The sequence below is a fragment of the Ambystoma mexicanum genome, chromosome 4q (genome assembly GCF_040938575.1).
Source record: "Ambystoma mexicanum isolate Mex_15411 chromosome 4q, UKY_AmexF1_1, whole genome shotgun sequence".
Taxonomy (NCBI): Eukaryota; Metazoa; Chordata; class Amphibia; order Caudata; family Ambystomatidae; genus Ambystoma; species Ambystoma mexicanum.
The window spans coordinates 114,872,284-114,897,641 of NC_090928.1; the positions used below are offsets into that span (position 1 = coordinate 114,872,284).

General features: G+C 43.8%; 1 protein-coding gene across 4 annotated transcripts in view; it reads left to right on the forward strand.

Moving 5' to 3' along the window:
• The window catches only part of PHACTR2 (phosphatase and actin regulator 2), a 951,421-nt gene that overhangs the window by 477,121 nt on the left and 448,942 nt on the right, over positions 1–25,358 (forward strand). For all 4 annotated transcript variants that reach the window (XM_069607614.1, XM_069607616.1, XM_069607613.1 and 1 more), the window contains exon 2: positions 9,966–10,133. In XM_069607614.1, coding sequence (XP_069463715.1) covers positions 9,966–10,133 — 168 coding nt within the window. The remainder of the gene's footprint in view (positions 1–9,965; positions 10,134–25,358) is intronic.

The window sequence follows — 25,358 nt, forward strand, 5'->3', positions numbered from 1 at the left end:
AATCCATTTTATTTCTCACCGTCACAGCAATCTAGCTGATGGCTATTAATGAACATCCTATTGGGTGTGGAGTTTTCCAACAGCCAAATTGATCACGTACCTTTTGTGGAGGCAGCAGTTCATCAGGCTTCTGATCATTGGGAATGCACTTTCCCCATTGGGGGGGGTGGGGTTGCAGGTTGAGCAGGGATTCTGGTTCATGTTCCAAAGAGTCCCCCACCCTTGATTGACACTTTGCTTTGCACCACATTTTGACATTTAGAGCCAACTAGTTTAGTTGGATCAGAGAACCTAGGCTGGTTCTTTGATTTTCTCATGCTTGAGCTGCCTTCAGTTATGGAGGCTCTCCTAGTTCCCCCATGTAACTTGTATCATTGGGGATTAATGCAAGATCATGTGGGCATGCCAGTGCAGCCCCATGTGGTAGGCAGTTTCTGGCCAGAGAAAGATTAGAAGTTGGTCAGGCCCCTTCTGACATTTTAGACGGGGGCACTTCCTTCCAACCCCTCTACATTTGGGTAAGAAATCTGAGAATGGGCACCATAGCACAGCATGCCTCTTCTCTGCATTTATTGCGCAGGCGTGAAACATATTGCAGCAGACACTCTTCGTACAGTGGGTCTGACATGAATAGTTAAGGCCGCGGTTATCTCCCAGAGGGATCTACTATGGTCTACTATGGACAGTCTTTCCCAGCTGAAACTCCTTTACACGAGTGAAAACTAATGATGCAACAACTGCGTCGTCTCAAGTAAGCAATGGCCACAAGCTCTGAGGATTCATTTCTGAATCGCTGATTTGGAAAGTTATCTGTAGGGTCCCTCTTAAGAATTAGAGTTTAATATTTTTGTACTCACTATTTTGCGAAATTGGGGAAGTATGATGAAAAAAAAATGGTCTCTCATTCTCTGTGGGCTTAATTTTCGACTGTCTAGCTTCATTCTCAGAAACAGTTTTGCTTTTTGCCTAAATGTTAATAATGGCTCTTTGCGCGTTTGTGTGTCATTGGTATAATGTTGGACTGTCCGTACTTTTCATGAGGTAGGTTGGGCACCGCCTCTCCCCACCTTGGCACACACAGCAAGGAACGCCTCATAAGTAATTGGTTTCAATCGATCACTGTTTCCCGGGCGCAGTTGTTTCAAATCTCTCGTGCCCATTATGTGCCTAAACTTTCCAAATTGAATGTATGTAATGCCATGCAAAACTTAGGGGGGGTGCGGGGGGGGGGGGCTGGCTACTTGGATGGTTGAGGAGATGCATGAGGGTCCTGTCGCGGCTGACGAGCTACAGCCTCAGGGGATGATGCCCTGTATGACTTAGCAAGCAGGCATTTTATCAGCGATTTGCTGGGGAATATCTTTTAAAATGTGTGCTCTTTCTGATCATTACATTTATTTAAATGAGTGGTTGATGTTAACTTTCCGATTTCATTACTGCATTTCTGCTTTTGATTTATGCAAACTGGAGAGGCGGGATTGATCCATTAGCATTGTGGTTTCAGTGCTTTGCTGGTGATCATTGCAATCTTGAGAGATAGAATTCATCCGTTGACTTTGTGCTTTTATTATTGCGGTTCTCTCCTGCAAAGATACACGATGTAGGCATGTGTTTAGTTTGAGTTTGAATACCTACCATTGGTAGGTTTCTCTTAACTGAGTTGGTAGAAAGATTTAGGTTTTCTAAGAAGTGTTGTGTGATGTGCCCTTCTGGATATGAGCAGCACAACTTTGCTGTTTGTTTTTTTTTTAAGTGCTTTTGATTTGTTGGTGGTTCATTAAAGACACGATATTATATTTATGGCTTCCAGTTCTCCGTTTTTACTGATTTTTACACATAAATACAGACGGAAATCAATCTGCGTTCTGTGTGTATTTATAAAAATGGAGAAAAAAAACAGAAAAACTGGTCTTTCTTTCTGGTTCTCTATGATGTCACTCATACATCGCAGGCCAATCACATTGCAGATTGGCAGCATGGAAAGTGTAAAAGTTGTATACAAATAGCATTAAAGTTCTTCAAATTGTTGACAGCATATATCTTAAGGCAGGAGAAGTCCAAGGAGCAACTGTTTGTTACAAAAAAATGGAGCTATCATTTCCTTCCTATATGGCTGCATGTGTGCTTTAATAAATGCAATTCTTTATTAGAATAAATGCATAAAAGTACTGATTGTGGATAATCTTTTTATGACCACAAATAAATGTGAATAAATACAGACAGGAATGACAGAAAAATAAATACCATAAAACAGGAAGCCTTAATTATATTGTATATAAAATGCACTCTTATACAACACGTTTCTGGCTCAATATGTTGTGCTGAACTATTATGCAAGTATTATGGCATTATGTTTGCTCTGTTAAGTTCTTCTCTATCGTTCTCTAATAAGCATGTGAGGTAACACTTTATTTAATAAGGTGCAAGGGTTGTGCCATTGTGCTTGTCTGGAAGGGCTGAAAGAGGATACCTGCCTTGAGTTCCCATGAGGCTAACTAACGAAACTATTCAATCAACATGATATGATATGATAGGTTATTTATAATACCTTTGTAGCAATGCATAAAGTGGTGTTGAATTCAGACGTAAAGAGACGTCGTCTCTAATCTGAGCCGATGACCATGTACAACTGCATCACTTGGAGGAGTGCTAGACCTTTCCTGTAGGCTAAGCTGCAGGAGAACTTTGGAGGGGGGGGGAGAGTTCCTTCCCTATAAAGGTCAGCATTCTTGACTCTAACCCAAGGAAGAGGAAGTCGCCACAATGCTGCACATGCGCACCTGTAGCCTTGCTGCCCCTTATTTTTCTTTGTTGAGACCATTGGCCGTGGTTTAGGGAATACAATAATTGCATACATCCATTATATGGAAATTTGCTAATGTGCCTTTTTGGTTCACAACGATTCTCATAATACTTCAGATGTTCCAGGCCGGCTTCAATTGGCGTCCTCTCCTTTTCCTTTGAAGACCCTCCGTTTGAAAGGGAGTGGGAAGGGCTAAGGACCTTTTTTTTAATAAAAAATAAAAAAACAATCCAGTCCCCTCACATAGGCAGTGCAAAGTCCATGGCAAGCTGCTTTGTTTCTGAACCAGATTTCAAATTGCTGAAGTTGTGCTGAGCTCAGTGTATTTTGACCTATTGATTAAATTGTACATTTCTTTAAGAAATTGAACTCTGCCTTTGGAGAAATATCGATTGATTGGACATTATTGCGCTCAAGCAAATTAAATGTTTACATGAAAACAACATTAATGGGACATCTAGAGGGTTCAAAACTGCCATGAGCTGGGATATATTTAGTTCCTCTATATAGCCTAGGAGCGCCTAGTTGGCTTGACAGCAACAGCTACCAGGAGATTTGTTCTAAGAGTGAACAAAGAGGGGTTTGCTGCCGTCCGGCTAGTTGCAGCAGAGTGGTGGTGTGGGGCGTCATCCCCGGCGTGATCCCAGGAGGCCCTGAGACCAGACGCAGCAAGTAAGGGGGCCGCATTATGTGGAGCATGACAGCAAGAGGCCGAGGGTGCGGTGGAAACAAAGGTGAGCCGCGGTAGAGTGGTGGCATAAGGAACGTTGACTGTTGGAAACCTGTGCTTTCAGAGGAACTATCTGCTAATAGTGCCCGGAATCCCTGTATCCTGATTGGCTGAGGAGCAATTGGCGTTACATAGAGTACTAATACAAACTATGCCATGTGTTTCAGTGTTAACATTTACCATTTAAACCTGAACTATATATCTGTATTGATATTGACTATCATTAAGGTCATTGATGAGTTGAAAAAAAATGTTTCGGAAGGAAACGATTACAAAACGTTATTTACATGCACAAAGTGCCCACCGAGAGCCATATCTTTATTTAGAACTGCACAATATATAGAAAATCTCACTTTTCCAATAATTAAGGATCTCCGTTTCCATTTATTTTTTGCCCTTCGTATGTTAGGGTATTGGGTCATGTATAGAACATCCTTTGCTTATTTTCCTGTGCTCCTGGTGATTAGGGAGCTGCAGAAAATGGGTGGCCGTTGGGTTTTAATCTGGGGTCCTTGCCACTTCTAACCTTGCCGGATCCATTTTAAAATGGTTCCACAGATCCCATTCAGAGGGGAATTCTCTGCCAGGCTGTTTTCCATCGCCATGTTTTTTTCACTGCAACTCACGTTTACCCCGTCCCACCTCGCACACGTTTCAAAACATTGTAGCCGTTTCAGTGCAGGCGAACGACATGATATCCCCAGAAGGAAAGGGAGAGCTTCCCCTCATTCTTCTGCCCAGAAAGCGCCAGGCCTTTGGTGTGGGAATTGTGCCAGCACAGGCTTGGAACTGATGAAATGTCATAAGTTGGAAGTAGTGAACACTGGTATCGGATGAGCATCACACCTGTGCTTTCTAGTACTACAAGGCCCATTGTGAATCCTCCCGGTAGTTGCAGTGTTTGGGCAGTGCTGTACAGCAGGACATTTGCCTCTTCTATGTGACACTGTTCATCACTGCATTTTTATTGGCTGGTTTTGTTGAATTATTTCTGTACCTTTGGTGGTTTTTGCATACGTTGGGAGGCTTCTACTCCAATGTTCCTGACCTCTGCTGCCAGGTTGTCACAGAGGCTAAGCTGTTTAAGGGCTGTCTCCTGCAGGTGCCAAGCCCTCAGTCTAATATTGCTATGGCATGGGACCTCTGTCCAACTATGCTGTGCCCACTTCAGACCTGCTGTTTTATCTGCAAACGGATGCAAGGCACGTGGCCTCCCAGGTACAAGCCAACGTCTCATTTCATATTGCAAGGTATCATGAGCTCAGGAGAGTAGATGAGGCTGCTAAAGGAACAAGGCAATCACACTCAAACTGAATCGGTTGTGGGCCAATCCACAAACATTGCAGAGCACCTGAAATATTATTTTTGTCATTCCATCTGTAAGGTAAAGAGTAGCAACAGCAATAACCAATCGCCTTATAAGATGGATGTCTATGACCAGGAAGTCGCTCTGTGTCAAACAGTTGGCTCTCTTTCTGGCAATCAAGGTTCTAGGTCTTCGGACAGTTGGTCATCCTTCTGGCAATAAATGGTTCACCACCGCTCCTGGTGTTGATGCCTTGAGCACCATATAAGCGTCTGACGGGGGAAGAGATCCAAGATTCGAAACATGCAGGGTCTCAGGATTTCCGGTCTGCTTTTTGGTCAATTCCTTGCTTGCAAGGGATCCAACAATCTCATCATGCCCTGCGTTGCCTCCCGTGACGTAGCTCCTGCAGTCCACCACATACCGCTCCTCTGCTGCTGTTCAGATCAATATCCCGAACCATCTGCTCTTCTCCAAGATTTACCCTGAGTACTTTTTCCCATGAACTCTTCGCCAGTAAGCGTCCACAGCCTGATATTGGCCAAAACCCTACACTCGGGCCTTTTTAATTGGTCCCTGGGCCAGTACCAGGCAGTAATTCGGTGTATTACTTAAATAATATTCCATCCAAAGTTCTCTGTTTGGTTCTGGAGGCACCGGAGCCATCCCGCCAGATTGAATGTAGCTGCAGTGGCATTTCAACCTTTCTTTGTAAAGTGTCTATAATTTGCAGGGTGGACACTTGGGCCCCCTAACGTGTTTTTGGCATATAGCAACAATCACCTGGTACTTTTTCTAGCTAGTGAATTCCTTCCTAACCGCTGTCCTAGTTGGTGACCGTATTAGACGCTCGACGTTCTCAATGTATGGACCTTGAAGGATGATGGGCTGAGTTGGCCTGCAGGGTTTGTGAACTTGTCACCTGGCGTACTCCTGTTCCAGAGGTAAGTGTGTTGCATGTGAGCTATAGATTCAAGATGAACATTCATAGTTGGCTGACATTTCGTGGAAGCTCTTGCCCGAGTTCACTCTGGCTAGAGCGTCTTGGTGCTCCAGTCTATGCCTTTTTGTTACATTCTAAATGGAGGGAAAATGGCATTAGAACAAGGAAACGTCAATCATCTGTACGCTTGGTCATCACAGTGGGGCACGGCCAGATTAAAGGGCCTCCCCCTGAAAAATGCAGTCAGGGCCTCGGAGATCCCCACCACTCAAATAATTCACAGCTCTTGAACCAATCTGGGGTTGAAGTGTCACAGAATAGTGTGCCTCCAACCTGCATGGTCGCTGTGCCAGTGCTTTGTACACCCCCGCGTCATCATCCCTCCCTGCTCACAATGGCTCATTGCATCGGATGCCTGAACCTTAAATGACATACTACAAAGGTAGATATTTATTCAGGTCTATTTTTAAAAGTCAAAGGTGTGCAGGTAATGCCATGGTTCTAATGTTGAGAAGCACATTATTAATACAAAAAAGGTCTGGGAGCCCTTCTACCGAGAACGAACACGGCCAAATAACCCGTTCAATGGGAAGGTGCCCACTCAGGAGGGTCTATTACCACGTTTTTGCTCACTGTACCTGTCACAGTGGAGAAATGGCCATTTGCATATCAGTCTGTTATGGATATTTCGTCTCTGTGAAAGGTACAGTGAGCTAAAACGTGGCTGTAAACCTTCACGAGTGGGAAACCACCCCTAGAACAGGTTATCTGAACCGTGTCTGTTCTCAGTAGAGGGGCTCCCACAAATTTGTATAATTTTTTTAATGCTTGTGGTTTCACCCTAAGTTACCCAGGGTAATCCCGACGAGAACCCCTTGCTCACTGTGATTAGAGAAGCAAAGCTCCACCTCACTGATAAGGCCTGACTAGGCCGAAACATGTCTGGGGTTGCTGTTGGTACTCTTGTTCAGACGAGAATTGCCTACCATTTCGGTGTTGGACTGACCAGGTGGGTGGGACCAGGCTGAAATGCAAATGGAAATGTGTCCTCTGTGAAAGGTACAGTGAGCTAAAACGTGGTTGTAGACCCTCCTGAGTGGGAAACCTCCCATAGAACAGGTTATTTGAACCCTGTCTGTTCTGAGTGATGTTAGTTTGTTCTCTGGGATATTCAGTCTGTTCATTCTAGTCGTCACTGTGAGTTGAGGGATATTTATTCTTGAGCGATCAGTGATGTTCATTTCCCACGTGCGCTTAAGTATGTAGTGGTCGCTATAATTACAGTATACATTCACCGCTTTAGTTCTGGATTGGGGTATTCCTTTAGTGGTGTAAATGTAATCAATGATTGATTTAGTCTTTCCTCGCGACCATGTCGGGTCCGGTATATTAGTTTCTTTGTTAACTGCATCCCAGCGTTCAAAGTTCCTGTTGTGTAACTCTGTAGACCATCTACGTGCTCGTTGTTCCAGTGCATGTTCTTCCATTATTTCCCCTTCATCATCGAATAAATGGAAGTTAAGGTCACCACATATGACAAATTCTACGCCTTCATATTTCTGAGCCGTGCTATCTATCAAAGTCATTATTGAATCTATCACCGTCTCCTCTTTAGTTTTTCTGGGGTTGCAGTAGACGTTTGTGATGCTTAGAAATAATTCTTTATGGCTCGATGGGATTGGTGTAGACCTTTGCTGATTCGTTTTGTCAATTTCCAATATCATATTTTGGCCCCAGCCACTTATGTTATGGTATTCAATGATTTCTGAATTCAAGTCTTGTTTTATTAGTTTGATGAGGCCAGCTGATGGCTGGCCCGATCTGTTTGCGATAGCCGGATTCGTGTAGGTGAGATAGCCTTCGCATATTGGGGGATCAATCAGCCATGTCTCTTGTAGACATATGATGGTTGCGTTGTTCAGTTCTGGTTGATCGGTTTGAAATAGGTATTGATGGCCTCTTGTGTTCCATGAGCATAATATAACTTCTTTTTCCTTGTTTACCATTCGTTGTTATAGGGTCTTCTGTCTGTGTGGCCCTCTCTGTTCTGTTTCTAGGCTGGTGTCTCTCCAAAAGGGTGATGTCTCCTGGTTCCAACCTGCAGGTTCTTTCACTGTCTGGTACTGGTAATTTGCATTTATATACTGGGTGATGTCTCTTTTCTTCCCTGTGTACCATCCTTTTTTCATACTCTATGCACGTCATATCTGTACCACAGCTGATGTCTGAAAGCTTTCTACTATTATCCCAGGTCGTGTTGTTGGCATCAGTGGTTCTGTTATTTTGGCTGTCCTCTCTAACAATAAACCCCAATGACTTAATCTCTTTAGCGCAAGCCGTTATTTGTCTCATCAATTCTGTTGTGTAACAATATATCCATATTTTATCCAGTCTTTCCTCGTCTGTGAATTCAATTCATTTAAGATCTTTAGTATACAGTTTCCGCAATTTCGGTATTGCTTGTAGAAGGCGTAGTGTGTTTGTTTTTGGACGCTTTATCTGTTTTTCCTTCTAGTTTCCAGTGGATTATTTTTTGGTTTCCAGTGGGGGTCGACTAAATTTGGTTGTTCGAGGGGCTTGCTTGCCACCTTTAGAGTCGTTCTTCTCGTTTCGCTCGGATCCTTCTGAGCTAATGTAGCTGGCCTCCACTGTTTGATTCTCGCAATCTGCTCTCTCTCGACTTGTTGCAAAAGATAGTTATATGTCCTGGGGTGTCCACGTCCCCCCCTATCCTCCCACTGGCATAATTCTCATCTACCATAGCTGGGCATATGGTGAACCCGTGCCATCTTGATGCACACGTTGGGTGCTGTAGAGTGCTTTCCAGAAGCATATTTTTGCAACACGGGAAAGGCAGTTTGTAGTCAATCCCAGGTCCAGGTAAGGGTGTTTTGAAAAGCTTGCCTTTTTAGTTTTGGCTTTTCAGTTAACACGTTAGCATCACCTCTATTTGCTGGAACAAATTTCATGCTGTGTGGACAGGGGACTAAGGCGTTTGTGGATCAAAGAAGATCCCAGTCTTTGCTTTCCTTGCCGCTGTCTCCACACTTGTCATTTCAATGGCGTGACCTTCCTTTTCATATTGGTCACTGCCTGTTTCGTGCAAAGAGGTGCTAGCTGCTGCCACTTTTGCAATGATAGTGTCATCAGAAATGGCCAATTCAAACTGGACAAGAACTCTGCAACGGACACCCCTAGGCTGCAGTAGTCTTGAAATAGTTTCAGAAGTATACAAATTACATTTTTATGAGCAGAGACAAGGGGTTGGAGCTTGTGGGAACTGTGGATGCCATGGAAGTCTGGACCAACTAGATTACATGTCATAAGAATGACAACCGTTGTATGAAGCACTTGACCATCAATAAACCAATAACCATTGCTAACACTTATCAAGTGTGGAAATTGAAACTTATTAGATAACAGAGTACCACTTGGTCATCGCCGGAGTATAATTTGTGGATCTCAGTTACCAAATACATTTTTGTGAGCACCTGTACAATTATTTGAGGCTCCTGTAGGGGAGGTAAGGCTCTTTTGGGCTCTAGGCCTTTAAAAACATGTTTTAAAGGACTTCCCCATTCCCAAAAGACCTAGAAAATATTATTACGTGCAGCACGCCCTTGAAACAAACTCTAGGGGGTCTGTGTGTGCGCGCCTTTCTTGGACTGATGGAGGGTCAAACTAATGTTTAGGTGCTTAAACCGTTTTTTAACATTTGTATTGTGCTCCTACAATGTTTTTTTTTCTATTTTTGTGTGCAGACGAATTTTAAAATAAATATTTTTCCACCCTTGTAAACATTCTCTTGATGCTCCTGTGGGGATAGGAAGGCCCTAGGCATTTGTTCATTATTTTAAAAGGAGTTCCCAGTCCAATTATGCATAGTATTTATTCACTGTGTCTCACGGGCCCGAGGCATGTCCTTCACAAAGGAGAACAAAAAAAATGCTTAAAGTGTTTTATTTAATCTATTGTTGTTCAACTGGGATCTGTACTTGGCAAATGCTGATAGTACCTTGTAAAGGCTAATGCTCGCATACGGTTGCTTACCGGAAATATGTTGGCATTATTGAGGCATTTGCTGTGGCTTTTGACATGTAATTAAAGCACTTGGGAGGCTATGCTTTACATGATGACTCATCGTTTGTCTAGCCTGACGTATTGCGTTTGTTTTTCTCTGCAGTTGATGGACTCGACAAACCTGCTATTACAAATTCAGATGGACCAAACTCAGGAAGTCAGTCCCCTCCTCTCAAAAGAAAGGGGAAGCTCTCTACCATTGGAAAAATCTTCAAGCCTTGGAAATGGAGGAAGAAGAAAGCCAGTGAGAAGTTTAGAGAAACGTCCGCAGGTAAGCAAGCTATTGTAACGTTATTCTCAAAACCAGGTGCAGGCTTCTGCATTTTGATGCACAATTTAAAAGATATATTTTGAATACTTCCACCTCATGGTTGCCTATGGGACTGCGGTTATTCGTTTTAAAGAATATTTTTCTGGCTAGTTCTATGCTGAATGCAATGTGCACACAGGTTTAGGGTTTGCTGTAGAATAATTAAAGGGGAACTGTGCCAAAGGTCCTGTCCTGCTGACGGGGTGTTTTTAGAAAAATGCCCAGCCTCTATTGATTATATTGAAAGCACAATTCTTCTTTTTGCTTCTTCTTTTTGCGGCATAGTCAGAAGAAATGATGGATGGTATTTTATGGGCTCCTCTTCACAGGGATTATGGAACAGATTGCACAGCTGGTTCTCAGACTTCTGGAGGCAGATCTGAGGAGACTGCTCACTGTAAAAATAAAATAAGACCCACTACAACCTAGTAGCAAACCCGGAGGCACTCTCTTTGGGCAACCGCCGTATAATTCAAAGACATGAATAACTGGCATTCGTGCACACAGTTCAATGTAAATTCAAAAGAATCATTTTTCCTAATGTAACCATGTTTGTCATAGCATGGAAATTCAATTTCTTAACAGAGCGATATATTTTCCTCAAGCTGCCATTGTAGGCTGTAAACAGGGGCGTTGCTAGGGGGGGGGCTAAGGGGGCAATAGCCCCTAATCTTTTGGTTGTAGCCCTGGATAGAATCTCAGGAGCTACAGCCAAAAGACTAGCTAGCCCCCAGTCCCAACAGTTCCGACATCAGCTTAGCCCCGTGTCTTTTCCAGACCTAGCAACTCCCCTGGCTGTAACGTAAATTGTACCCAAAATTACAATTGCAAAATTACATCCTTCAGAAATGTATTCTTCACAAAAACGTTTTTCAAACAAATACATAAATTCCGTCAAAAAAGTGTCTTCATAATTTCAAATGAAAAGAAGGTTCTTTGTGTATGGACAAATACCACTCAATTAGTGTTATTCACGTCCACGTTTTCTGCCCGACGTGTTTAGGGAACATTTTCTACTATGACTCATAGAACGAATGTGTCTATACGTAAAGAAAGTTGTTTACATTTCAAATGATGAAGACACTAGAAGGTATTTGTATGAAAAACGTTTTTGTGAAGAATACATTTTTGATGCATTTAATTTTGTAATGTAGGGTATAATTTACATTACAACAATGGCTGCTTGAGAAATAAATATCACTGTTAAAGTACATTTCCATGTTATGGCAATCATTGTTATCTTAGTAAAAACTATTCTTTTCAATTTAAATTGAACTGTGTGCACGAATTCTAGTTATTATTTTCTTTGAATTATACGGCAGTTGCACAAAGAGAGCTTCTGGGCGTCCTACTAGGTTGTAGTGGGTCCTTTTTTTGTTTTGATAGTCTGACTTTGTTCCTCATGGCCGAGGACAGGCCCCCAGCACCTGAAGTATGGGAAACATTTTAAAAGATGACAATTTAGCTGTGTATCCCATATCCACACTTCTTCAGACTATTCCGTGTCGCAGGGAGTGTTCAGAGTAGTTTTGCTGTTCAGTCGTTTGCCGTTAGTGAGGGATCAGTCTGGCAGATCAACGTCTGCCCCCTCTTACCCTTGATACAGCTCACCTCTTCTGCACCATCCCCAGGCAGAACATTTGAGGAAATGACTGTGTTCCTGTCCGAGTCATGCAATTACAAAAAGAAAATTCAAGTTTGGAGCTAAGGACCCCAATGGGCAGCATTTTCAGTCATTCGTGAGGACATGAGAGGGATGTCCTCGATTAGCTTTTACAGTAACTCTATGGAAGATCGCCATCTCCCCTTTTCAGTCAACCTTTGTCAGGAGACTGTGGTTTTCCACTGTTTGTGGACACCTGCTGTTCTCACATGGTTTTCCACTGTTTCACAGAAGAAATCAGAAAGCTTGATTGGGGGCAAAGTAGGGGCTGCTTCCATTTGTCTGTGAAGCATAATTTACGCTTGGCCCATTCTTTCTCCCAGGAAAACTCCTGCAGTGGAAATTGCTGTGTGTTAAAAACCAATCGATGAAAGACAATGATTGGAAATGGGACTGCAGATAGAAAGCAATGGAGAGCTGTACTATTAAGGAAGTGGAACATAGAGGGGCAGAAGATCACCTTTTTGGTCAATGTTCCTCATTTGTCAATGACGTATTCCTTGAAGATCAGGGTCTTCAGATCTTTCCTGAAATGTAGCTTGGAGGGAGTCAGCGTGATATTAGCAGGAAGGTTAGTCCACAGAGTGGGGGCATAACAGGAGAATTCTTGTTTTCTTGTCTTCTCCTTCTTGCACTTCTTGAATTTCAGTGTGGCGAGATCTTGGTAGTGCTAGGCTGGTGAGCTTTTCAGCAAATAATGATGGCATCTTGAACAATAGATCTTTGTAGGTGACGCAATCAGTCTTGAAGGTGATGCTATGATGCTAGCTTGGAGGGGTAACCAGTGTACTTCCTGAATAGTGGGTGGGGGGTGTGGTTGAATTTCTTCAGTCCTGTGATGAAGCGGGCTGCAAGGTGCTGGACAACTTTCAGAAGGGACTAAGTGGTGGTTGACGCACCTGCCAGGAGGGCGTTGCCAGCCTTCAGGTGAGAGAGCACCCAGGACCTTAACGGATCTGAGGCCTGAGGCAGGGATGAAGGGTTTGATTGCCCATCCACTTTGCACTGCACATAAGGTCAGTCTTGGTCCTTCTCTCAGACTGTCTCAGTATTGTTCTTTTTCTGATTGGATGTGGTGTGTCTTTTTTGGGTTGAATTTCAGTGCGTATGGGGCAGGACAGGTGCCTTATCTAGGAGGGGTGGACCTTGTTATCCAGGGGTCTGCATGGACATTCATTCTTCAAGTGCACCTCCCTGCTTGCAATGATTACAAACCATCGGATCTGGATACTCCCCAGGCTTTTCTTGTTGGTTTCCTTCTGGCGCTCCTCTTCCCTTCTTGCTCCACATTTCTCCGAAGCTGCCCCTTAATCTCCTTAAATCCATAGGGGTGAGGGGGGCCCCTGTTCATTCTGTAACTGGAGGGCAACGAGCTTGCTCTCAATATTCTGTCTCCTGTTCTTGGCGCACTAAACAATGAAGGATTCACTGTTGTCACCAACTATGATAAAGGTTTATTCTGCACTACACACATCCTCTTCAACTAAGCTTGGAGCATCGGTTGGAGACCGAAGAAGAACATGTTTGCTGTTGCTTCTGTTACAACATAATTTTTATTTTTGGGGATTCTATGCCACTTTTAGGGTCCTTGAAGCTTTGCTTTTTCCCTTGATTTCTTTTTGGCTCACTGGCGTCTTTGTAGTCACCCAAGGGACTTCTACTGAAGTCTTGCTGCATTACGTAAGATATATGGTATTGAGTCCCCCATTCGTACACTGCCTCAGTGATGACATGGGCAACTTTATTGTTGTCTTGCTAGAGAAGTAACCCAGCATCTTTCTATCGGGAAATGACCGCTGTAACCTAACCAGCCCACTAGATCCCTCAACTTTCTAGCTCGCTTGTCACCTGCCAGATTTGGAACCGAAGATCTTTCTGGAAATCGTCACGAGGCCTTTCTGCTGAAATATCCCACCTTCCGCAAACACAATACATCCTTTCATTATGTCTAAACCTTTCATAACCATTTCCAGTCACCAGGTCACATGGGCGGTCTTCCTTGCACACTTCCTGCCAAGAGGCATAAACATCCCTCCCATAGTGTCATCATCCTTGCTCTACGAGTGATCCTTTGACTGAATCGGGCATAACCAGTTTATGCAGTCACGTGAGTCTAAAAGACCTTCGCTCCAGTTTCGGGAAGACGCCACATTTTCCAGTTCTACCTTATTCACATGCCCAAAAGTCTTAGGGGAGACAATCACCGCAAAACCAATCTGTTAAACCACATTCTAATGTGAATCAAGTCTGTTAGAAAGTAAAAATAATAGAGACCCAGCGATCAATAAGAGATGTCGGTGTCCCGCGACCGTTCGAAGTGTAAAAACGTTTCTTTTATGCATTCAGCTCCAGCTTGTCCTACCAGTGAACTTGGTGGTCAGCATCTACGTTTTATGTCTAAAGATTTTTAGAAAAAGAATTCTTTAGGGCTTCATCCCAAAAAGGCTAAGTGACTACTGCAAAGGTTTGGACAGTAACGAATGGACAGTAACGAAAGCCTATGCTTTGGGATGTCACATCGGGTGTTTACAAAGTTTTCAGAATGAAGCATTCTTTATCACCGGTGTTCTAAGAAAAGTCTGTTTCTCCTGTTCTGGTAGCTACTTTTACGCGCACCTACCTAACTAGCAACCCCACTCGGCTCTTATGTACCTTCACTCTCAATGCTTTGTCGGTTTCTTGACTTGTATGTACTTGGCGCACATATGCCCACGGGATTGGAGCACTCTACAAATGCTAAATGAATAAATAAAATTAATAAATAGTAGCCTTGCACAAGCTCCCTTGACAATTGTGTCGGTTTTAGGGCACTGTGCAAGTCTTATCTGCCACACAACTTCGTACTCCTCCCCCACCCTTTCATCTTCCCAAGACAAACCTCTGATCCTCTGTTTGTTTTTTTTTTGTTGTTTTTTTTTAAATCAAGAAGCGATTTTCCAGTACCCCGGCTCAACTTTGGAATGCCCCTTTACAGCCTTGGAATAGATATGCTGAATTTTTAAACCTTAGAGTGCCTGCCCTCTCACCCCTGGCATCCCACTGCCAAGGAAACAAAAATTAATCTAAAGGTACGGACAGGGATCCCGAATCCTGCAAGAGAAAGGAGGGAGGTTCACAGATATGAACTCCTCCCGCCCCCCATTGTGAGAGGTAGACAGACGCTCGCTCTTGCTTGCTTGAAAGGGTTATTTATGGTGCGTTAAAATGTAACTTATCTTCAGTTTGTCGTGCAGCCGTGGAAGTCTTATGTTTCATTTCTACTTACCCTGCCCTCTGTGGGCTTTCGTTTGTCTGAAATGACGAATGCGCGGGCCTCGGCTACTATAGCCTTCTAGACTGAGGATGCAGTCATTTGCGTGACATAATGAGCCCTCCACAATGTTCGCCATACGTTGGGAAAGGATCCTTTCCCGAAGTAATCATGATCCCACCCAAATGACTAAAAGGCTATTAGCCAGGGGTGTTACTAGGTCTGGAAAAGACCCGGGGCTACCCTGATGTCAGAACTGTCGAGACTCGGGGCTAGCTAGCCTTTTGGTTGTAGCTCCTGAGATTCTATCCGGGGCTACAACCAAAAGACCAGGGGCTATAGCCCCCTTAGCCCCCCCCCCCCCACCCCAGCAACTCCTCTGCTATTAGCACATAGTGAATGTAGGTTTTGGCGATGAAGTAAAAAACATTGATTTAATAGTGAATAATGTAAGCGACGCGTACAACTCGGTTAAGTAAATTGGATGTGGTTTGGGAGTATTTAAATAACAAGGTTGTTTTTGTATGATCTACATTTTAATTGTAAGCTTCGTTTAACTGCAAAGGTTTTGACATGAGCATGTATTAGATGTAATGTAAAAGTAAACGTTTTTTTTTCCTACAAAAATCGTTTTTCGATGAAAGTGCAGTGAAAAAAATTATTTCAGAGCGGTAGTGCCTCATTAAAAAAAAATCTTGCTTGTTAATTGCTGTTTTCCGAATACAGGGACATGCTTTCTGTATCCCTGTCGGCTTCTGAAGTCACAATGTTTGTCTTGCAGTCAATATCGGTAGTTATTAACTGCATTCTGAGTATTTTAATTGGCTCGGAGGTCAGCAATGATTTCCATGAGCTAAGAAAAATAGCATTTTATTGACTTTGTACAAGTGACTTTCATCCTTGGCTAATTCTGGACCGATAACCTGAGCAGAAGGAGCCTTTATCCGAGCCCTCATTTTAGAGGACGCAGAAACACTCACTCGTAAATTGCCTTCCATTGGTATTTGTAATGAGGTTCTTTACGTCGAGTATACATCTTTATAGTATAAGTAGTAAGCAACGTATTGTGAGAAGAATGGATCAGAGCACAATCGGGGGCATGAGAGAAAGAGCTGCGAGAACAAAAGGCCGAAGTGAGCATGGACATCCAGCGTTGGATAGGGTTAACTGTGACATTGTTGGCCATTGAAAGGAATGAAGAAGTAACAACATAAGTATGGTGGGCGGGAGATGCAGCATGTTAATGTGTCGATGGATAGGAGATAAGTTGGGGGGTGGTAGATTAGATGTAGTTCTCTAAGTATTTATGTTAATAGATGTTAAGATATGTGTATGATGTGGATTGTTTATAAAATGCAATAAAAATTGTTTAAAAAAAATATTGTGAGAAGAAGTGGACATGTGTAATTGGGGCAGCAAAGATAAAAAGAGCAAATTATTCCCACCACTGAACAGAGGCAATGATTGGATCCCTGGGTCCAGAGTAGAGTTCAGGGGTCAGTGAAGTAGGTTTTCGGGAATAGTGAAGGAGTTGCCTAATCAGGGAAGAAATTGCCAGGGCAGTTAACTGAATGCTGAGGCATCACAGAAGTTGACCTCTCAGTCAAAGTGATGGAAGGTGTAAAATGAGGCTTTACGCTCGTGAAAGAAGTACAAAGGCGGTGCTTTGTGTCCTCGAATGGAGGGAAGATCAGTGTTGTCCCGAATTCTCAAAGCTGCCTCCACGGTAACACTGTGGCAGAAACAACTTGGTGTAATCGTTCCTGGAATTAATATAGGAAACGGTCAGCATTGAAGTTCGAGGAACATTTGGACATAGATTGGAAGCTGCATTTAACTCAAAGCATAGCAGATCTAATTGTCGGCTCTTCATCTTCTAGGGTGGCCGGCCCTAATGGTCTAAACAACCAAATCTTTAAGTCTGACATCGAATTATGGTCCAGATTACTGCTGGCCCTATTTAATGCAGTGCTGAGGACTAGGTGTCTGCCCAATTCTTGGAAATCTGCTATTGTTATCCCCATCTATAAGAAGGGTGATTGGTCGGATCCAGTGATTTACCACCCATCACCCTTCTGGATGCAGACAGTAAAATCTTTGCTGGGGCCGTGCTGAAAGAGCTGGAGTCCTGGGCTGGAAGCAAAGGGATATTGTCTAAACATCATATAAGTATCAGAAAGGGCCTCTATTAATCATTTCATAGGCTTGTAATGAGCATCGTTTGTGGGAAATCTTGGCATAAAGGTGGCCCTGTATTGTATGGTGCCTAGATAGATCTTTCTAAGGATTTAGAACGCCTGTGGGAAAAGTTGAAACAATGGGGTGTCCCCTTGCCCTTACGATAATTGTGAATTTGCCTGACACCCACAAATGCAAGTAAAGCTAGATGCTCGGGTCACCTATCTGCCCCAGTCCTTACAGAGAGAGACGTAAAACAGGGATGCATAATGGCTCCCTGGCTCTTAAATCTGTATCTAGTAGATCTGGCAGATGTATTGGATCAACATGCAGTGGGAAGCCCTAAGATTTGTTTACAGACCATCAATTGGTTAGCCTATGCGGATGATGTAGTCTTGTTGGACTACACACAGATACGTCTCCGGTGTCTTCTGGGAGCTTTGGGGAAATATGCAACATTAAATGATCTCCAAATTAATCCTGCAAAGTCGTATATTGTACGTTTCAAGAAACCTGTGAAGCGTGTTCCAAAGTTTAAGTGGACCTTAATAGATCAAGAAGTCCCAGTAGTAAAATAAGTTGTGTACTTGGGCTTCAAATTAAGGTCCTATCCCACGATAGCTTTACTGGAATTGGACATAGAAGACAAGCTTGACCAACTGGCTTGCCAAAAGAAAAAGCTCTTATACACGTTTTGTAAATGGTCAATAGTCCCCTAAGTAAGACTTAATGTAGGTAAGGTTATACCTTTGCTTACATATGGAAGGGGCATAAAACCATGATCCAGAATAATAAACTGGACAATAATAGAGGGTAACTTATGGAAGAAGGTCCTGAGCTTACCCCAGAGTCTTCTGATGGCTAGTCTGCTCTATGAGCTGGGTCTACAAACCATGCAAGCATATATCGACTGGAAGGCTGTTTCATTTATATAGGAGGATATGATTTCCCCAAAAGAACTCATTATATGAGGACAATGGACAGCAGCTAGCTAATGATCCTAATTCAGTACTCGTGCAGTTGAAAAATGATGTGACGAGGGTATTGTTGTAATGTGAGGGGAGTGAAGATGATCTAATAGTGAATCCTTGGGGTGTAAAGGAAGCCTTCGGTAGAATGGACTGGATTCGTACAATATCAGAGATGGACAGTTTAATATTATGTAAATCATTAACCTTTTATGATAATCCGAGAGGGTATCTAGCAATGTATCTAAGGTGATTCCCTAATTCAAGCCGAAGGTCAGACTTTCTAAGATTTCGCCTCAATCTTCTACCTATGAGAGAAATCCAGTCCCTCCGGAATAAAGTCATATACAACGGGCAGCCTTTGCAGTCTGTGTGAGGAATCAAGAAAGCAGACTCTGAAACACATAATCGACTGTCGGGGGACCAGGAATGTGAGAGTCCAGCATTTTACTCGATTTGTGGATGAAGAAGGTTATTTTCTGATAATTTTGGGGAAAGACTGGTATCGGGCCAAGAAGCTTGCCTTCCTATTGAAGTTTTGAAAGTGTTGAAATGGGTTTTATGTAATGTTTTTTAATGGCTGCTAAGTTAGATGATATCATGATGTGCAATATGAAAAGTCGGATGTTCGGCTAAAACACAATAGAAAATACTTTTTTGTTTTTAAAAAGATCAGTGTTGTGAATGACCACATTGTAGATGTGACCAGCCCTACAGACAAGGGGTGTATTGGCCACTTTTACTCTCTAAAAATAGACAAATACACCCAAAATATAAAAATAGGAAGTAAAAATACTCTCAACAAAAAATAGCTTTCACCCACAAAACTCCATGGATATGTTTGGACCAGTAGTGAACAAAGTACCATAGGAAGAAACTGCTATTATTACTGCCGCATGGGAAGAAGTGAACCTGTATCTTTTTATTTGCATGAATAACTAGGTTCAAAGAAACTATATTACAAAAGCATTTGTTTTCCAGTTTCAACATATTTTTTGATGCTTTGGTTGAATGGGCTGTTATCAGGTATTTGTTGATGCCCCGGTGATTGCAAATTATGGCCTGGTGCATCTAATGTATCTGTCCTTCCTTTGAATAAGTGTGAACCTTGGGTGATGGTGCTGTTTTAAGGCCACGTCAGCTGACCATAGCTCATGAAAGGGAATACTAAAATTGACTTTGTTCAAATGATGTTTGGTTTTTAATGCTGGCATTTGAAGCCAAGATAAGCTTGTTTAAGCTTTTCAGAAAATATAGAGACCCTAAAAAGGACCTCTCAAATATAACAGGGAGAACTGTGACCTTATAAAAGTTATAAAAGGACCTCTTCCCCTCCCCTGGCCTCCCCTGGCATGTACATAAATATCATAATCTCCTTATTTTGTGGTGGGCATGAGAGTACGTCCTGTGCAACCACTCTACTTCCAAGGAACCCAGACAATATTTTTGTACTCTAAACTCTGTGCCCAAATTTTGTACTCTAAACCCATCCAACCAGGCACCCAAAAAGTTCAGGTTAACTTGATCCTTTTAAAGGGAGCAGTCACTATGTGGTTTTGTGCCCCCCGCCCCTCCTGAATTGGTTTCTTACTTCTCCTATTCAAGGTTGTGAACAGTTGTTTAAGAGGTCCAAGGAGAACATCTCCATAGAAGGCATTGCAGCTGTTCAGATGCCCTTGGGTACATCTAGACTTGAAAATAGCGTTTGCTTTGACTACCAAAGGGCGGACGTTCAAGGTCATGCCTTAATTAAATGGTGCTGTAAGTTTGCACCACATGTGTTTGAGTTGTGATCCCTTAAATGTTCTATTAACAAGGGAACTGATGTCACATTAACATAAAGAGGATACCTGGAGATACGCAGGACCTGCAAGCAGCTTCATAATAAAGTGTACCTGGAGGTTAAGAAAACTAGGTTGGGTTTGTCCCCTACCGTCTAGAAGAGAGGATTTGTAGAAACCAAGAAGGATCCAGAGGGACAGCTCCAGGCATTTTCAGCTCAGCAGTAAATGTCCTGCTGTATGGCATCCAATCCTTTGGCTAAGTTTATGAGACTCAGTATTTTAGTGAGGCTAGGTCAGAGTCATACCAGGTGTTGCGCTTGGTGGTAGGTTTCATGCGGATCATCATGATGGGGGGTAAGGATATCCGGGGTGTTGGTGATAGAGAGTTGAAGATTAGCAAGGGCAGAATCAGTGTGGGAGTCCGTTGCAGGAGTGGGAGGAGCAATGAAAGTGGTGGCAAAAGCAACTGACACACTCTTCATCGGTGGAATGGCTGAGGAGGAGAATGGCAGTGCAGGTGGAGGCTTAGCCAGTAACCAAAGAGATCAGGTGAGAAGATAAGAGAGCATGGTCAGACCAGGAGAGAGGTGTAGTACGAGGGTTGGAGATGGGGATGTTTGCTGAGATGAGAGCATCCTGGTTCTATCCGGCTGAGTGCATCGGACTGGAGGGATGAATGGAGGGAAAGAAAGTCACAGGCTGCGGAAGAGTCCAGTGGCCGAATCCGGAGAGTCCAGGTGAATATTGAAGTCTCAGAAGAGGAGAATTTTGGAGGTGGAGGCAAGAAGAAAAGAGGGGAGGTCAGACCACTCTGAGAGGAAGAGGGAGACCAGAGTAGAGGTCCTGTAGATGGTGTCTGGAGTCAACCAAGCCTGCATAGGAGGCATTCGAAGAAAGAGTAGGTCTGAGTAGGAATGATAGTAGCATGGACCCATTCAGGGAAGATCAAGGCCACTCTGAATCCAGAATGGTTAGGCCTGGAATTGGATGCGATCTTGTAGCCTTCAGGGTGGAGTGTCAAAAGCAGTGACAGAACTGGCAGTGAACCACGTCTGTGTGATCGAGAACGCCACGGTCAAGGTCCAAGTCTGAAATGAGGAGACTGATATCAGAGGAGCATTGAACAGCAGAACTAGAGTTGAGGGTAGCTTGGTGAAGCTGGTTGCCACCCTAGAACGACTTCCAAGGATGGGTACAGGGATGTGGTACGCCTGTCAATAGTGGGGAAGGGGCAAGAGGGGTGGCAGACGGAGGAGTGGCAGGAGAATGGAAGGCGTGGATGAGAGACGGAAGATGCCTATGAAGGAGGAGGAGGTTGGGCTCAGACACCGGGCCATGACAGTGTCATTCTGATAGCTGTTAATGATGCACCTAGAGGATGAGAAGCATGCCAAGAGTACTTCCCATCTGGTGCCACCATTAATGGGTGACGAAGAGAAAGGGGAAGAGGACAGAGACCATGTGGGGAGCCTGTAGGTCCGGAGAGGGAACGACACAGAGGATGTCTGTGACAGCCTGCCTGCCTACGTGTTCCTTAAAGTAGTTGTTAAATGCCTTTTTCCACTTGGGTAGTCCTGCAAGCAAGATCTTTCCAGTTATGAGTGCCATGGCACTCACCTGTGACAAGAGGGGGTTGGGGGGATACCAGGGTGCTTGCGCTATGAAGCCACAGGCTGTAAAGTGTCAGATGGCAGTATCACACGGCAGAACATGTAGTATCCATTTTATAGTGCCTCCACCTGTCCTAGTTTAGCAGGGCGAAGTGTCTTGTTTTCTTCCTCGAATCCTACACCACCCATTCACTGACTCCAATACAAATAATATGGATCACTTAAGACTGGCTATTACCTTAACATGCTACTTTTATGTATTCCTTCTTTACTGGCATACAGGCACAACAGAGCCAAAAATGAAAACATTTCAAATGCCAAACTATTTGCATGGAACCAGAATTAACTCCTCCCCATTAATCAATTTGCTCAAAGGGAAACCATTACGTTTACATATGAATACTATAAAGGCATCAGGAAAAGACTTGCATGTAAATAAACCACATCCCGAGGGTTTACCAAACTAATGCTGGATACAAGGGCTTTAACGCACACCCCTTGCACTAGCAATATCTGTCCCAGATGACTGGAAGTGCATGGCATGTATCCGACTTCTAGTAAAAGGTAACACTTAGAAACTTGGTATGGCATTACTCACTCTTTGTCCGGTATAGGAATCCCTTATGAGAGATTCGCAGAGCAACACCTTCCTAAGGTTCCATGTGGTTTTACCACTGATTTGATTTCCTCCACAAATGTTTCATTTGTTTAATTTTTACCGTTTTTAAATTAATAGCAGCAAAATGCAGGGGGATCCCCACCCCCGTTCCCCATAAAACCCTAACTGCCACGCTTTTAAAAAAAATACCCTTTCCGAAACGTAGTCTCTCTATCCTTTACCTTTTTGAAAATAAATTATATATTATAGTGGAATTTATGAGCGATTAATATTATGCGCTAAAAATGTGTGGTTAATAATCGGCAATGAAATAACAGGGTACACTTTCCCCAAACCACCTTATCAATCGGTCCCCTTACACCCTTGCAGATTTCCTAATGTGACCCGGTGCAGCTCTCACCTGGGAACAGTGCCACGCTGCAATCATCTCAGCAGACCAATGAAACGGGCCACTGTGGAATGAAATCAAGAGTTTAACCCTTTGCATGCTAAACTGCAGCCTCAAAGTAAATACAGTGTTAAGATGGATTTCTGAACTCAGACCTGGAGGGGCAGAGGTTCAGAAGTCCAGCATAGTTTCTTGGAACAGGGTAACCTCTGGACAAGCCAGACCAATCAGGGTAGCAATGGCAGCGGTCAAGACTAAGTCTCAAGAGGGGTGAGGGTGACGGAAAGACATCAATGAGCACACAAAGCAAGGACACTTACAAATTACTCCCGACAGGTGTTATTTTAAAAATATAGACACATTTATTACAAGGCCTTTGTAACATCAACCATAGCAAAGAATCACAATAATACTAAAGTAAACCAACACATCACAATCAATACGATATATATACAAGACCGAGGGGGTCTAAGGAGTTAGGAGCACATAATATGTAGACCACCTAGATGGGGAGGAAAACGGGCGGTGCAAGTAATCATTAGACCCCGTTTCACATCTGAAATACACCTAACTAGGAGGAAGTCTGAGCCCTACGAAGAGAGGAGCCTTATGCTCAAAAGTACCTGCACGCGCTGGTGGCAATGGACAAAAGAGGGCCTCTTCGAGGATATCCGGCAGTTCAGGAAGGTGAATGAAGCGATGCAGAACAAGTCCCCACTACTCAAGCAAGGCCTCCACTTGTGGGCAGAGGCAGGGCAAGAGTGCGGGATAGTCGATATTTCGCAACAGCAGTAAAAAAGAAACGGGCTCCTGTGCGAGGGGCCACCGGTTGGGGTATGGACTACTCACCGGTCCCCGACGCAGGCAGACCCAGAATTCTCCAGTTCAATTCACGTTGCTGGCAGGTTCAGCTGCGATGTTCAGGACGTCTCGACACCGTGTAGATTCTGCATAGCAGGATGCAGGGTAGAGGGTGTCCCAAATGCAGCGGACGTACACAGGTTGTTACCACAGCAGGGTAACACGGCAACCGCGTTTACTCTGGTCCGGGCGCACTCGTCTCACTTCAGACCTGGAAATGCCAAGTGTACGAAATTCGGTGTGAGGGTGCTGTGGACTCAGAGCAAGCAGTAAACCAAGTTTCGAGGGCTTCCCCAAAACGGCGGTGGTGACAGAGCAAAGCGTCCTGCCTAAACTGGTCAGCCCACTGGTTGGCCCAGGGACACTTCCAAAGAGGCTTACTTGCAGGGTTTGATGAAGGTGCCGGGAATAGTTGATCCCACTATTCCGAGGGGTCTCGCAGGACGACAGCAGTTCAGGGTGCCAAACCTTCAGCGGGTCACCAGCGGTTCCTCGACTCGGCTTCTTGTTGCAGGATACTTGGCTCCTTATCCCTTGTTCGGTGTGAACTCAGGAGATCGACATGGTAGTGGTGTTTTCAGCCTCCTCTTATCCAAAGTTCCATTCGCGCCAAAACGGAGAGGGCCCAATGGGAGATCTGCTCACAAACTCTCACACCATACGTGAACCTATCACGGACCACGGTGGTCCCAGGCATTCAGGACCATCTAGACTCTCTGGGACCAGGATGTGTATTGGGAACAGATATCCCAGCCCACATCCTGGAGGCACACACAAGGCATGCAGATGCCCGCAAAAGAGTTGTGTTTCGCGGGAAAGTGCATGACCAAATAAGGACTGCCCCGGGTCGGCTCGACCTGGGAGAAGGTGAAGGGGCAAGACAGTCAGCGGACAGGACAAAGATTGTCGTGGCATGGCCATTTTGGGAGCCAGGCCACCTATTCGTGCCAAACGCGCTAAGCATGGATACATGGCAAAAAAGGGTTCAAAACACAAGAGAAACGATAGCTGCCACCAGTCCCGTCCATGACACTCTTGCACAGTTCATAATAAGTCCAGCGAGAGTTTCTAGGGCCTTTGGAATGACTAGAGACCCAAGAGCGCGGTAATGTAAGTTACGGTGCACTCTTGTTTTATGTTGCACAAAAGCTGCAACATGAGGAAAGGACTAAGGGAAACGAAGACTCCCAGTACTGACTGTCTTAAGGGCATGTCAGTTTCCCCATAAGAATTGAGCGAAAGTCCAGAGTAGTGCTGCGGAAGGCTGCGCTTCTCTGGCAAAGTCTAGATTAGGGTGTAAAACAACAGCAAAAAGTTTGGGGGTTGCCACATGGAGGGAACATTTATCTACAATTATGAAATCTTTCCTAACACACAGCCACAGGCAAACAGACATAAATACTATTGCTAGCCCAATCTAAGCAATGGGGAACCGATGAGGCCCAGAATAAGGTAAGCACTTGAGAGCTGGTGAGCTCGTTTTTAGCTAAGTAATTTCCTTGATTTTTAAACATTTTTTTTTAAATTATTTTTTTTTAATCTGTCGACTACTTCAGCCCTTCTTCGAGGTAGAACACCTGCCATTAATAGCCAGAACATAAGGGTGGAATCAATTCCCTGCAATAGTGTTCCTGAAATTCCTAACAAGCACGTGCCACTGTTGTGGGAAAATGCATCCATTTTTGGCCATCCTGCTCAAGTAGATTGCCTGTTTTGTAACCACTTTTGGAGGTGTTCTGATGTAATTTTGATGAATTTGCATGATGTTTTCATCTTGGTTGTTCGCAGATGATGAAAATAGAGCTGAATGTTTTTTGTTCGGGGGTGGTCTTTGTTTTTTTTGGACTGATTTCTCATCTGCGTGC